This window comes from Eleutherodactylus coqui, chromosome 5 (genome assembly GCF_035609145.1).
Source record: "Eleutherodactylus coqui strain aEleCoq1 chromosome 5, aEleCoq1.hap1, whole genome shotgun sequence".
NCBI lineage: Eukaryota > Metazoa > Chordata > Amphibia > Anura > Eleutherodactylidae > Eleutherodactylus > Eleutherodactylus coqui.
The window spans coordinates 223900636-223914308 of record NC_089841.1 but is presented as its reverse complement, the minus strand read 5'-3'; the positions used below and the strand labels follow the sequence as shown (position 1 = coordinate 223914308).

Below are 13673 nucleotides of genomic sequence, written 5' to 3'. Positions count from 1 at the left end.
TCTCTATTGGACCTCTCCTCTCTATTGGACCTCTCCTCTCTATTGGACCTCTCCTCTCTATTGGACCTCTCCTCTCTATTGGACCTCTCCTCTCTCCTCTCTATTGGACCTCTCCTCTCTCCTCTCTATTGGACCTCTCCTCTCTCCTCTCTATTGGACCTCTCCTCTCTCCTCTCTATTGGACCTCTCCTCTCTCCTCTCTATTGGACCTCTCCTCTCTCCTCTCTATTGGACCTCTCCTCTCTCCTTTCTATTGGACCTCTCCTTTCTATTGGACCTCTCCTTTCTATTGGACCTCTCCTTTCTATTGGACCTCTCCTCTCTCCTTTCTATTGGACCTCTCCTCTCTCCTTTCTATTGGACCTCTCCTCTCTCCTTTCTATTGGACCTCTCCTCTCTCCTTTCTATTGGACCTCTCCTTTCTATTGGACCTCTCCTTTCTATTGGACCTCTCCTCTCTCCTTTCTATTGGACCTCTCCTCTCTCCTTTCTATTGGACCTCTCCTCTCTCCTCTCTATTGGACCTCTCCTCTCTCCTCTCTATTGGACCTCTCCTCTCTCCTCTCTATTGGACCTCTCCTCTCTCCTCTCTCTATTGGACCTCTCCTCTCTCCTCTCTCTATTGGACCTCTCCTCTCTCCTCTCTATTGGACCTCTCCTCTCTCCTCTCTATTGGACCTCTCCTCTCTCCTCTCTATTGGACCTCTCCTCTCTCCTCTCTATTGGACCTCTCCTCTCTCCTCTCTATTGGACCTCTCCTCTCTCCTCTCTATTGGACCTCTCCTCTCTCCTCTCTATTGGACCTCTCCTCTCTCCTCTCTATTGGACCTCTCCTCTCTCCTCTCTATTGGACCTCTCCTCTCTCCTCTCTATTGGACCTCTCCTCTCTCCTCTCTATTGGACCTTTCCTCTCTCCTCTCTATTGGACCTTTCCTCTCTATTGGACCTCTCCTCTCTCCTCTCTATTGGACCTCTCCTCTCTATTGGACCTCTCCTCTCTATTGGACCTCTCCTCTCTATTGGACCTCTCCTCTCTATTGGACCTCTCCTCTCTATTGGACCTCTCCTCTCTATTGGACCTCTCCTCTCTATTGGACCTCTCCTCTCTATTGGACCTCTCCTCTCTATTGGACCTCTCCTCTCTATTGGACCTCTCCTCTCTATTGGACCTCTCCTCTCTATTGGACCTCTCCTCTCTATTGGACCTCTCCTCTCTATTGGACCTCTCCTCTCTATTGGACCTCTCCTCTCTATTGGACCTCTCCTCTCTATTGGACCTCTCCTCTCTATTGGACCTCTCCTCTCTATTGGACCTCTCCTCTCTATTGGACCTCTCCTCTCTATTGGACCTCTCCTCTCTATTGGACCTCTCCTCTCTATTGGACCTCTCCTCTCTATTGGACCTCTCCTCTCTATTGGACCTCTCCTCTCTATTGGACCTCTCCTCTCTATTGGACCTCTCCTCTCTCCTCTCTATTGGACCTCTCCTCTCTCCTCTCTATTGGACCTCTCCTCTCTCCTCTCTATTGGACCTCGCCTCTCTCCTCTCTATTGGACCTCGCCTCTCTCCTTTCTATTGGACCTCTCCTCTTTCTCTTTGTATGGGTATAGTGCATTTAGAGTGGCGCTATCCTAATAGAACAAATAGGGCAAAAAGGGGCGAAAAGAACAAAGTACAAATCCTTACTTGGTTGTTTCCCTGTTGACAGAACCCTCCGGTATTTTTGTGAAAAGCATCACTAAAGGCAGTGCTGTTGAGCAGGATGGAAGGATTCATGTTGGCGATCAGATCATTGCTGTACGTATGAATTATATATAGCGTGTTGTAACGCATAAGTTGGTTGTAAGATATTGTGATTATTCTTGTCATATTGGCTTCTACTTGAACAATTAACAATTGCAGTTTAAGTCACAGCCCAAAAAATAAGTTGGCTATGTAGCCCCCCTGCTAAACTATTGATGACTTATCCTGAGAGTAGTGTAGAGGGCAGCCTGATCCCGGGACAGGTATGCCTACTGCCCTTTGTATAGTCCGTGGTGGTCTGCAATGCTGTGGCATTTCAGAATAAATACACTTTTTAAAGTTTGATTAGGAACGGAGTTCCGAGTCAGAGGTGGTCGGCTCCGGCTTCTCCTCGCTTACAGCATGTTGACTGACAGTTCTCTCCCTGCTTGTGTATAGGGAGAGAGCTGTCAGTCAACATGCTGCGGGTGGGGAGAAGTCAGAGCACTGAGTCTGTTAGACTCGGAGCTCCACTTCGAGTCAGATTTTAAATTGTGTTTGTTCTAAAATGCTGCAGCAAGTACAAATAAAACCGCAATTAAAAATAAATAAAAATGCTAAACCCCCGTACTCCATATATCTTCAGGTAGTAGACACCTTGCACGTTGTCAAAAGGCCTCTCGGCACTTTATATACACAGGGACCTTCATGCAATTTTGTGTCAGTGTCATAATTAGTGGCTATCAAAGTAATATGAGTGGTTAAAAGTTTGACCTAGGCAAAAAATTAGATGTGCAAAATTCATTCATGCCGCATATGCAGATATCTTCATAAAATCACCAGAACTGTGAGAAACCAAAAATCTGATTTTAAACTGGAGAATTTTAAACATTTAAGAAGCTTCAAAGCTTTTAACAGTCTATAAACACCGTGAAAAGTTCACCGTAATCTCTCTACATTTCCTGAAAGCGGACAACGTGCCAAAATAAACCAGAAAGCGCTCGAAAATCACAGCATGGAAAAAAAACATGTTCGAGCTCAGTGTACCATGTGAACCATGTTCGCGCTCCTGTGCTATTATATAGGAGTGATAGTCGTTCTGCAGGCTGTCCGCCTCCATTCACTGTAAACGGGCAGTCGCATAAAGATTAAGTGTTCACACGGGCCGATAGTTGCTTGGCTTTTAGTTCTGCTTAAATATCAAGCAACTCCACCAACTGAGCAATTGCTCAGTCCCCTTTCTGCTGTTACACGGCTTTATTCTTGCACAAATTTGCTGTTTCCAACGATAATTCGGGCAATAATCGTCCCATATAAAGGTACCTTAGGGGGCATTCACACGGGCGAGACAATCATGTGAGTTTTGTGCGCTGTGAGGCGCCCAAAAATACAACCCATTATTTTTAATAAGTGTATGTACATGGTTGATTTTTATTTTATTTTTTCTCTTGCAGCGTTGCTCTGAGATTGAAGAATGACAGCATGTTCTATTTTCATGCAAGTCTTGCACATGTCCTGCACAAAACAGGAACGTAGTGTCTATGTTCTGTGTGATGCGGGTTGCGCCCAAAAATCTCAGGCTCGACTCACTGTCGGCCGTGTGAATGCTTCCTTAAGATGTAATCTGCCAACCTGTTGCTATGTTCACAGGTGTGTGTGTGTGTGTGTGTGTGTGTGTGTGTGTGTGTGTGTGTGTAAGTGTAAGAAATGTCAAAATATCATAAAATGCAGATTTAATAGAGGATTATATGGGTATATAATTTTCCATTTCCTTATGCAAACTGTAACCCTGTATGTCACTAAAACTAATGAATTAACTAAGACTGCTTTCCGTTTGGTGTAAAACTGCTCCTTTTTTTTGCTCCAGTTTTTTTGGACGCAACACACACATCTCCTGAAGCTCATCAAAACTAATGTTACTGGTGTTAGAGTACCATAACAGGGGTCTTCAACTTGCAGTAGTTTAGGCTAGATTCTTGGCTTTAAAACAAGGCCAAGATTGCCGCTTTTAGCTGTGATCTAGCCTGATAGATGCCTACCCCACTTTAACCTGTCCTCTCAGGCTAAATTGTTGCTAGACCTACAATCTTGGTCTTGTTTTAAAGCAAAGATCCTTGCTGTTGGTGCAATATAGCCTGAGAGAGTCATTAACAGCAAGGACATATCTTATACATCCTTGGCTGCTGAAGTGCCTTCTTTCTAGGATGTATGAGTTATGTCCTTGGCAGTGAGAGGGTTAGGAAACAACATTACTAAATGGACACATGCCATAACACTGCATCATTTTAATAAAAAACGATAATTATTTTGCTATTTTTGCGTTACATCGCAGGCAATTTGTTATTAAAAGACTGTGTGAAGGTAGCATGATTTTATTTTTCTCCACAATCTATTACTAAGTGTCTCCTCATTATGTGCTGTGTAGCGTAAAACAGATGGTATGATATATTCTTAAGAGGTGCGTTGTTTTTTATGCAAAAGAGCAAAAATTATTTAAAAGCAGAATAAAAAATCATCTGGACATCAATCTGTTTTGTATGTCCAAACTTCATTAACATTTATTGCTACTAAAATCAATTTTATCAAATTTGTGTAGGTTGATGGAACCAATCTCCAGGGTTACACCAACCAGCAGGCTGTGGAAGTTTTGCGTCACACAGGACAGACTGTCCATTTAACATTAGTCAGGAGGACACAAAAGCAAGATGTCATCACTCATCGGACAGAAGACTGCGGCAGATCAACTGACCAAACTGTGGCAATAGAAAATGTAGAGAGTGATCAAGGTAAAACGTTGAGATAAACTGTTTCTGACGATGGCTGTAGGATACCCTAGTGGTCGTTAAAATTCGTTAAAGGTCTGCACAGTTAAAAAAAAAAAATTGTGTTTGTAGAAACTGCACCTCATCTGTCCACAGGCTGTGTCTGGTATTGCAGTTCAGTTCGATCCACATGAATGGGGATAAGATGTGATAGCAGACAGTGGCCTGTGGACATGCATGCTTCTGGAAGAATACAGCATAGCCTTTTTTCTAGTTCAGGACAGACCACTCAGAGTTCTTCAGTTGTGTTTATCTGTTTTCTTGTGTTACTTCTGGGAAAGTTGGGTGACAACCAAACCAACAATCTTTACAGTCTAGTATTCCAGTTGCAAGCCTTCCTAGTGCTTTCAGTGACAAAAATTGTCTACTTACACAGTGATGTCAAGCCTAAGGGATAGGGAGTCTCAATATCATTTTACAAGTCTGGATAAAAGAGACTTCACAAGGATAACGGTGATGGTAATAGTAGTAATAGTAACTTCCATTATAGGTGGAAATTCCTTTTAAAAGGACTCTGTCACCAGTTGTTTTTTTGCAGTGATCTGTCCACTGTATATATCTGGGCAGTAGTGTGAGAGAAATGTACATTTTATTAGCACTCTAGCTGCTGATTGACAGCTTTCTACCTACTTACTGTCTATAGTGAGTGAGCTGTCAATCAGCAGCTGGAGGGCACAGTGGGTGTGCCTAGCAGCAGCTCATGAATATTCAGGACTAGCTCAGTGTTTCTGGCTGCTACTAAAGAAAAATGCAAGTTTCTCCCAAACTACTACCCAGATACATACGTACAGCAGACATGTCAGCAAAACTCCTTAAACTTTTTCTATTTCCTGTAACTTGAATATAGATCCGCATAGAAGATGTATATTACTAGTCCACCAATTTCAAACAATGTCGTTAGTAGTAACTTCTACTGTTCCCTGTTTTTTAAAGCCCAAAGCCAAAGCGACGCATAGAGGTAGTTGAATGCAATATGTAATATTTAGTGTAATATTATAGAACGCCGGTCACTTCAGCATATAGAACATTTTTCATATGTCTGATGGATGAAAAGTTACTGTGACCTATAGATCGCAGTAGATTTGATTGTTTGTGTTCTATGGGTTGTGGTGGTGGCAGTTTGTTGTGGAGTCGCAACACAACTACATTGAGTTCTATTAGTTTGCGAGATCACAGGGCTACATTGTGATTGTTGGCCATGTGACCTGTGTTATGGCCTGAGTCACTGTGTAACCATAGCTTTATACTTCATGTGGCTTGGAGTGTTAAGGCAGCAGAAATGCAGTCCTAAGTCCTTGCTCACGACCTGAAGGTTGCAAGTTTAATCTCCGCTTGGTTCAGGTAGCCGACTCAAGGCTGACTCCGCCTTCCATCTTTCCGACGTCAGTAAAATGAGTACTCAGCTTGGTGACGGGTAATAACTAAATTACCTGAAAGCGATGCGGAATAAGCTATACAAATAACAAGATTAATTTAATTAAGTGAACAGGAGTGTCTCCAATAGAGGTTTCTAAGAGATGCTTTCAGGGACGGAATAACCACCTAAAAAGTGAGAATCTATATCTTGTTGAACTCCGCAAAGTCCAGGAAAAACTTTTTAAAACTAATCTAATACTACACAATGAAGAGCTTGGGGCACCGTTGAAAGCGCCCATCGTATGCTCATTATGGTGCTTTCCAAACTGATTGGCTAGGAAGCAGGACTGAAAGTGTTGTGTTTGAATCAACGTGAGGGCCTTCTGCTCTTCGTTAAAGGTTGGTCGAATGACAAATTCCACTTTCCAGTACTGTATGCAAGTGAAAACGCGTCTTGAAATGTGAAGTCGTGCTGAGTTAAGAAGAGAACGATCTGAATTTATGAGGCATGGACTAAGGAAGAGGAAAAAGTGCTCTATATGGGGTACTAGGGGACCGCACAGTCATGACATCTATGCTGTGTGTAGGGCCAGTTTAACCTAGCCTCACATGTATACTGTACTGTTCTTCGTCCTTCCATTATTGCCATTGGATAGAGGTCTGCAATGATAGTTGTCGAATGTAATACAGTTCATATGTCGGTGCCTGTTGTGAATTACTTTCATGTATGCCATATACTTTATTTTACAGAAACTACTAAGAAAACTCAACCGCTATCCGTGATCAGTACCACTGTCAAACAGCCCGCATCAAAAGGAAAAAGCGTACAAACAGGTACCGGTTTCCGTCGTGTGCTACATGTAAAAAGCATTCTGTAGCAATCTGTCAGTGGGAGAGTTGGCCAGCTGTCCCTTAGATCTTCCTTCTAACTATACTCTGGCATCTGACAGTTGTAGCTTATTTAAAGAATTTATTTAGGGGAAAAAAAAGTTGACCCACATCTCTGTTTGGAGCCATTTCAAAAAAGTACATATGCCGGTATTATTTCTTTGTGATGTAAAGTAAAGAATGACAATATGGGTGTTATCACATTTTAGATCGTGTTTGAATGAAGTGTGTAGCTAAGAAATGAAGAAATTATTTTCAAGTGCTTTGGAAATTCTAGGAACTATTGCCCATTTATCGTAAACTACTACGTTTGTGTTGTATGGTCTTTTTATGTTATAAAATGGGATATTCATGGAAGATTCAACTAATACATTCTGTACAATTTTCACATTTTTTGCTTCTTCTTTATTAATAATGAATTAATAATAGATTTTAGTCCGCTCAAAATTGCTATTAGAAGATTGTGTTAAATGTTCACTGAAATATCATTGATGTATGGTAGAGTAATTGCTTAAAGAGGTTGTCCAGCTCTGAAGATTGATGACGTATACTCAGGATAGACCGTCAATAGCTGCACGGTGGTGGTCTCATTCATTTAAAAAAGTTGGCTGTGCCTGCAATACTATACCAAGCCACTGCACAGTGTATGGAGCTGTCCGTTTCCTGTTCTGTACACTAACACAGTGGCCTGGTGAATAGCTGGTCAGCAGGAGTCCACAGCCGATCAACTATTGATGATCTATCCTGAAGATGGGTCATCAATCTTAAGAGCTGGACAACCCCTTTAAAGAGGCCCTGTCATCTGTCCTGATGTGTATTTTAGTAAATACTAGAATTCTCGATAAAATTCTGAAGCTTCCCTTCTTAGAAGTCTGTGTTGTACCAGTCTTTTAAATGTAAAAATAAAAGAAATTGTCAACTGGGTGTTACTATTCCCATTGTCAAAGGGGTGTGTTCCTACACAATCTGATACTGTCGGCACTGATTGGACCGTGTGAGAGAGCGCTGAGACACCCCCAACTGGTAACACCTAGTTCCTAATTTACAGTACTGATTAGTTACTAGGAGGAGTAAAGGAGATAGCACAATGCAGCATTATAAGAAAAGATGCTCCAGAATACAAGGATTTACTAAAACAGACCCGTCATGACCCCTTTATTCACAGCCCAGAGGGAATTTACAGTTTACAATTTAAAGTTTCCATAAAATAGGCTATCCGTATTAGATTGGGGAGGGTTCCACTTTCATATTGATTCAGTTTTAAAGAACCCGCCTCCTAGGTATTGGGCGTCAGGTTGTCAGGGATTACTTGGGCGTTCAGAAGAGAAGACAAAATATAAAATGAAGAAGAGCCCCCCACCCCCTCCCCCTCCCACATGTGGTCTTTGCTGATCATTGGAGGGCAGACTAAAAATGAACATAAGTAAAAATAATGGAATAAAAAGTTCCACAAAAAACCTGCTCCTCATCCCTCGCTGCCGTAGTGCTAGCCCGGACGCAATGCTACAACTTAGGGATCTTATTTGTTGTCTGTTTAGACGGTAGTCCTAATAATTCTGCAAAAAGCACAATTAATACATGAAAATGATTATAAAAAGAAAGCCATATTAGTCATGGAAGGCTGTCTACAAAAAGGACATTAGTTGTAGACCCTTATAGTTGTCAGTCTAATGAGATAAAACTGCTTAAGGCCCCCTGTCTACGGCCGAGGCGGAATGTTGCTAGTGATATTCTGACGAGGGGGAAGAGCTGTCAGGTCATTGAGGTGAGCCTATGTGATAGATAGGCTCACTGCGGTACATCGCAGCATGCCACGATTTAAATCCCTCGAGTGGAGAATAGTAGAGATGAGCGAACGTGCTCGGTTCGGGTGTTTTTGGACCTGAGCACCACTTTTTCCAAGTAACTGACTATTTGGACGAAAGGATTCGGGGGTGTGCGGGGGGGTTGCAGAGGGGAGTGTGGGGGGGGGGGAGAGAGCTCCCCCCTGTACCCCACTGCTACCCCCCCCCCCCCCCCGCTCCACCACGCCGCCCCCCGTTGTCCCCCAAATCTTTTCGTCCGAGTAGTCAGTTACTCGGAAAAAGCGGTGCTCGGGTCCAAAAATACCCGAACTGAGTACGTTCGCTCATCTCTAGAGAATAGCTATGATTCTTCGCTCGTGGACACCGGCACTGCGCTTTCCATAGCAATGCTATAGAAAGCTTCACACAGCGGGGTCCGCCGGCGAATCATCGTCTGTGGACAGGTAAATGTATCTGTACTGCAGGGGCACCATACCGCAGAACAGGCTAAATGTATCTGTACTGAAGGGGCACCATACCGCAGAACTTAACTAGTTAGTATCTTATCTATATGCTTGTCTATATACAAACTTCTTTATTCCTCTTTGTTTTTTATGAACTTTGTCTAGTTAGTATTTTATGTTCACTAATATAGGATGGCTCATATATTTGTAATTCACATATTCTCTCTTTTTTACTTTACTCCAAATTCCATTTCCTGCAATTAGGGGGTAGAAAGTGTAAGAAAAGTATTTAAAACCACCTCTATATTAATAGTGATTTCCAATCTGGCCTTTATGAACTGACACTTTCACCTCTAGAACAGAAAACAGAAAAAGCCAAAAAATAAACCAATTGAATCCAGTTACTCAGTATTATAGAATGTGGACTTTTTAAGGGTGCTTTTAGACGGAACGATTATTGTTCCAAAAAAATTGTTCAAATGAGCGAAAGCGGACAATAATTATCCTTCATTTTCGCTTGTTTGGACAATTTATCGATATTATAAACGTTCGGTCTAAACGCCCGCCAACGACTGAATGACGAACGATAATCATTCGCTTTCATTTTACGCAAGCATAAAAACCTTCGTTGGCTCGTTCACATATCATGTGGTTTAAACAGCGCTCATTCAGTCCTTCTCATTCACTTATATAGTGAATGGGAATGACCGAGCGATTTCTCGTTTGAACGAGCCAACGATGTATCGGCTGTATAAACAGGCCGCACAAGAGCGACCGAGCCAGCGATGACGTGATGTGCTCATTCAAACGATAAATCGGCTCATCTAAAGGGGCCTTTACTCTTCATACAAATGCCACACTCCATCTATCACTTTTTACATGTACGATCAGACCATTGGTACGGCAAAGGTAACGTAATTATCGTCAGTGCCTCGGAAACCGCACGGGCGTTCCCTTTTATAGGATATCCTCCAATCATGGCCTGTCGAGGCTACTTGAGGACTGGAGCTGAGAAACGATTCGTTATATGGAACTTACACATTATTTGAGACCTCATTGGACATTGTGTCTCGGTGTGTGTGTTTTTGCAGTTGCCAGGAATTTGCTATGGGGTTAGAGATTGCGAAGCAAGCATGTTTTAAGTGTCAATATGCTTACTAAGCCGAGTTATTTCCCTTCTGACTAACATGATATATTAAATAAGAGTTTTTCTTTTCACGGAGAACGGGATGGGAGAACCCTCGCCATTGTACACGTAAAATTGTCAAAATAGCGTATCCTTTTGTTTAGCTAAAAAACATTATTTTAAATTCCCCCATCCGACGCTTAACTTTCCGGGGTCAGAATAGGCTTTTGGCACTCCTGTAGCATTGCTATAGCAACTTGACAAATGATTGGGCGTTAGATTGTCTCTTTCCAGAGCTACATTATTTTGGCACTAAATTTTAAGAGACAGAGGTGGCTTGATGAGCTTGTGGCGTATATGGACGCACTCGTGTAGCTGAAAAGATGGCCGGCGCTGTATAATGTTGCGGTACTCCGAGTATCCATTAATTGTCTCCTCTTGAAATTTGTGGAAACGGTTTGTTTGATTGGTATGATTACAAATCTCTCATAATATGCATTGTAACATAGTATGCAAGGCCGAAAAAAGACATTTGTCCATCCAGTTCAGCCTATTACCCCCCCAATGTTGATCCAGAGGAAGGCAAAATGAAAAAAAAAAAAAAACAGTGAGGTAGAAGCCAATATTCCCCATTTAAGGGAAAAAATAATTATTGAAAATCCTATCAGGGTGGCAGTTTTAGAGGTCTGTCGCTTCTGCAGATTAATTGGACAGCATTGTGTTTGTCAGTGTTCCTATCACAATAGAATGTTTTACCCGCTGTGAATACCCCACATGGCATTGGAATGAAGTAGTATTGTCATTTTCTAAGAATTCGATGATTATGCATTCTGTATTACGCTGGGCTAACTAACGTCTATACACCGATGCGGCGCGCCTCGACGTCTTATTCAGATTCAAAAAGATTATTATATGTGGGTTGTCATAGTTACTTTTGTATCACTTCCTTTTTGATCCATACTTTCTGTTAAACACCAGCCTCTGTGTATGGATGCCAACGATGCTAGCACTTAAATTTTGCAAACGTGCTATGTGCCCCTCTGAACGTGTTATCCGGTACATGTGCTGGTGAAGTCAATGTGTACGCACCTTGCTTCACAGCGGATATACAGGGAAGATGCAGCAGGAGTGGTGCATGGTACGTCCGTGAGGTTTCAGCAGTGTTGGGGTCCATACTCAGTGGGTAATGGCGTGCGGGAGAAGTGACATCTTGACTCAGAGGGGTATGGGTGGGTGTCAAAGGCAGTGTATCTAATGGGTGCTGTGAGACCAAATGTCCTTCAGCCAAGTTGAAGCTGCTCATGCTTATCTGACAAGCAAATGACCCTCTCTTCTGTTGGTCTCCTAAGCCTTTTGCCTTGTGTCCCTTCACGCATCCACTGTTCCCCACACCTCCTAGCAGTCCTGTTAGAATGGCCCAGGTGGTGGGCGATTAGTCAATATGATTATCCAGATTTTGATCTTCCAATAATGCTCCCCCTCTCAGACTCTGGTAACGGGGTGAAATCTCTTCTCTGCGTCGTAGAGGCGTCTAGTGGTCAACAAGCTCTACACAAGTGGGAGAAGAGGTCACTACACACAAGGAGCCTCATATAGGCCAAGGGGGGAACCACTTTTAGAGTCTCCGGTGATAAGACCGTTCATCCAATCACGCCGCAAAGTATTTGCATGTGTCTTCATACCGCAGAAACAACAAGGTCTAGGTGTTTGATTTTTTTTTTTTGACATTGTGGTGGTTGACAAAATATTTCAATATTTAGGATATGTTCAGATGTTGATGAAAAAAATCTATTGCGTATTCTGTGTCCTAATCTGTGCATCGCTACATACGGCATACTGTGGTCTTTCAAAATCAAATTCATAAAGAACAGTTAGTATGGTTTTGAAAATTGTACAGAACTTTTGGTGAAAGATTTGCACCTAAAATTCACAACAAATCCTGCTTAAAGGTGTTTTCCAGTGAGAATATTATCGATGACCTATCCTCTGTTGCTTAGGACCCCAACTGATCAGCTGATTGTGCGCCCGCTGACAGTGGTGCAATTACACAGGGGTCGGAACAGAAGCGGTGGAAGTTTCTGTTCCGACCTCTACGAAGTGGTCGCTTGTAACTGCAAGTGCAGCTCTGATTGAAATCAATGAGGATAGGTCATCAATAATATTCTATGGATAACCCCTTTTAAGTTTCAGGATTAGACCACTGGCGTAACTATAGGGGGTGCGGTTGCACCTGGGCTCAGGAGCATTAGGGGGCCCATAAGGCCTCTCTTCTCCATATAGGGAGCCCAGTACTATGAATAAAGCATTATAGTTGGGGGCCCTGTTACAGGTTTTGCATTGAGGCCCAGGAGCTTCAAGTTACGCCTCTGTGTTAACGGGTTAAGAGAAGTTGGGGGCCCCAAGATAAACTTCTGCACTCAGGCCTATGAGCCTTTAGCTACACCCCTGGATGGGTCCAATTGTCTAATTTGAGGAAATGGTTACTTTTAGAACTAACATAACCCAATTTGGGTAAATATATTTATGCTGCTTTCTTTTTCTTTTCTGGAAGATGAATGTATCCCGACCATAACTCAGGAAGACGATCTCCGAAGCAAGTGGGAAAGAATAATGGGTGATAATTATGACATTGTGGTATGTTTAACTTTAACTCCTCATCATTTGTATAAGTAGATTTTAACAGTTTTACTAACTATGAGAGAAGCTGAAGATTTCGGAGGGTGGCAGTTCTGTCCCCAAGAGCTGGGAGAAGGCTTCATCCTAGAGTGGTCTAGATTGGTTTCTATTCTATTGCCTTGGATTATCTATTCTGTCATGTGTGCCATGCCTCTTTCAGCATTGCCTTACCACCTACTTTGTATTTGTAGAGTTATTCCTTTCTTTTGTCTTAATTTGCTGGACTAGCTCTCATCGGATCTGCTGTAGCAGTCCTAGCACTTTACTAATGCATGCACGCACACACAGACGGACACACACTCACATTTGCATCTGCTACATTGTGTATGCTAATTGCTTTTAACACTGGTACCAGATGTTCTAGTCAGCATTTGGTACTAAAGCCCTTAAAGGAAGTGTATCACCTAAGTTTTTTTGCTAATAAAAACAGATAGTGAAACATATTCCATTTTGGGGGGGATTTTAGTGTTTTTTTTTTTATTCTATTGTCTATATCTAACTATGGGAGCAACCATCTTAACTACAGTTCAGGCAACAACCTTTATAGATGTACTTTACTGCAGCCTCATGAGCCATAGACGCAATGCACAGTTGAGCCATTGACTTCTCCAGGAGAGTGTCCTAGGGATGCTCTGTTGTCATTCTACAGGGAGGGGAAGAAGGTGAGCTGTGACCATGATCTATTGCAAAGCCGGTAATCCAGAGGTGAAGTTTGTCAGTGTAAGCGCGCTGCACAAGCGCCGACGACCTTAGCGGTGATGTCAGCGCTTGTGCAGTTGTTCCCCCGACTGTTGGCCTGTATAAAAGGGCCATTAGGCTCTGTTCAGATTTGAG

General features: G+C 42.6%; 1 protein-coding gene across 3 annotated transcripts in view; it reads left to right on the top strand.

Annotated features, from left to right (window-relative positions):
* Positions 1-13673, top strand: part of MPDZ (multiple PDZ domain crumbs cell polarity complex component) — a 136836-nt gene that overhangs the window by 29721 nt on the left and 93442 nt on the right. For all 3 annotated transcript variants that reach the window (XM_066604271.1, XM_066604270.1, XM_066604269.1), the window contains exons 10-13: positions 1710-1798; positions 4320-4509; positions 6652-6735; positions 12715-12797. In XM_066604271.1, coding sequence (XP_066460368.1) covers positions 1710-1798; positions 4320-4509; positions 6652-6735; positions 12715-12797 — 446 coding nt within the window. The remainder of the gene's footprint in view (positions 1-1709; positions 1799-4319; positions 4510-6651; positions 6736-12714; positions 12798-13673) is intronic.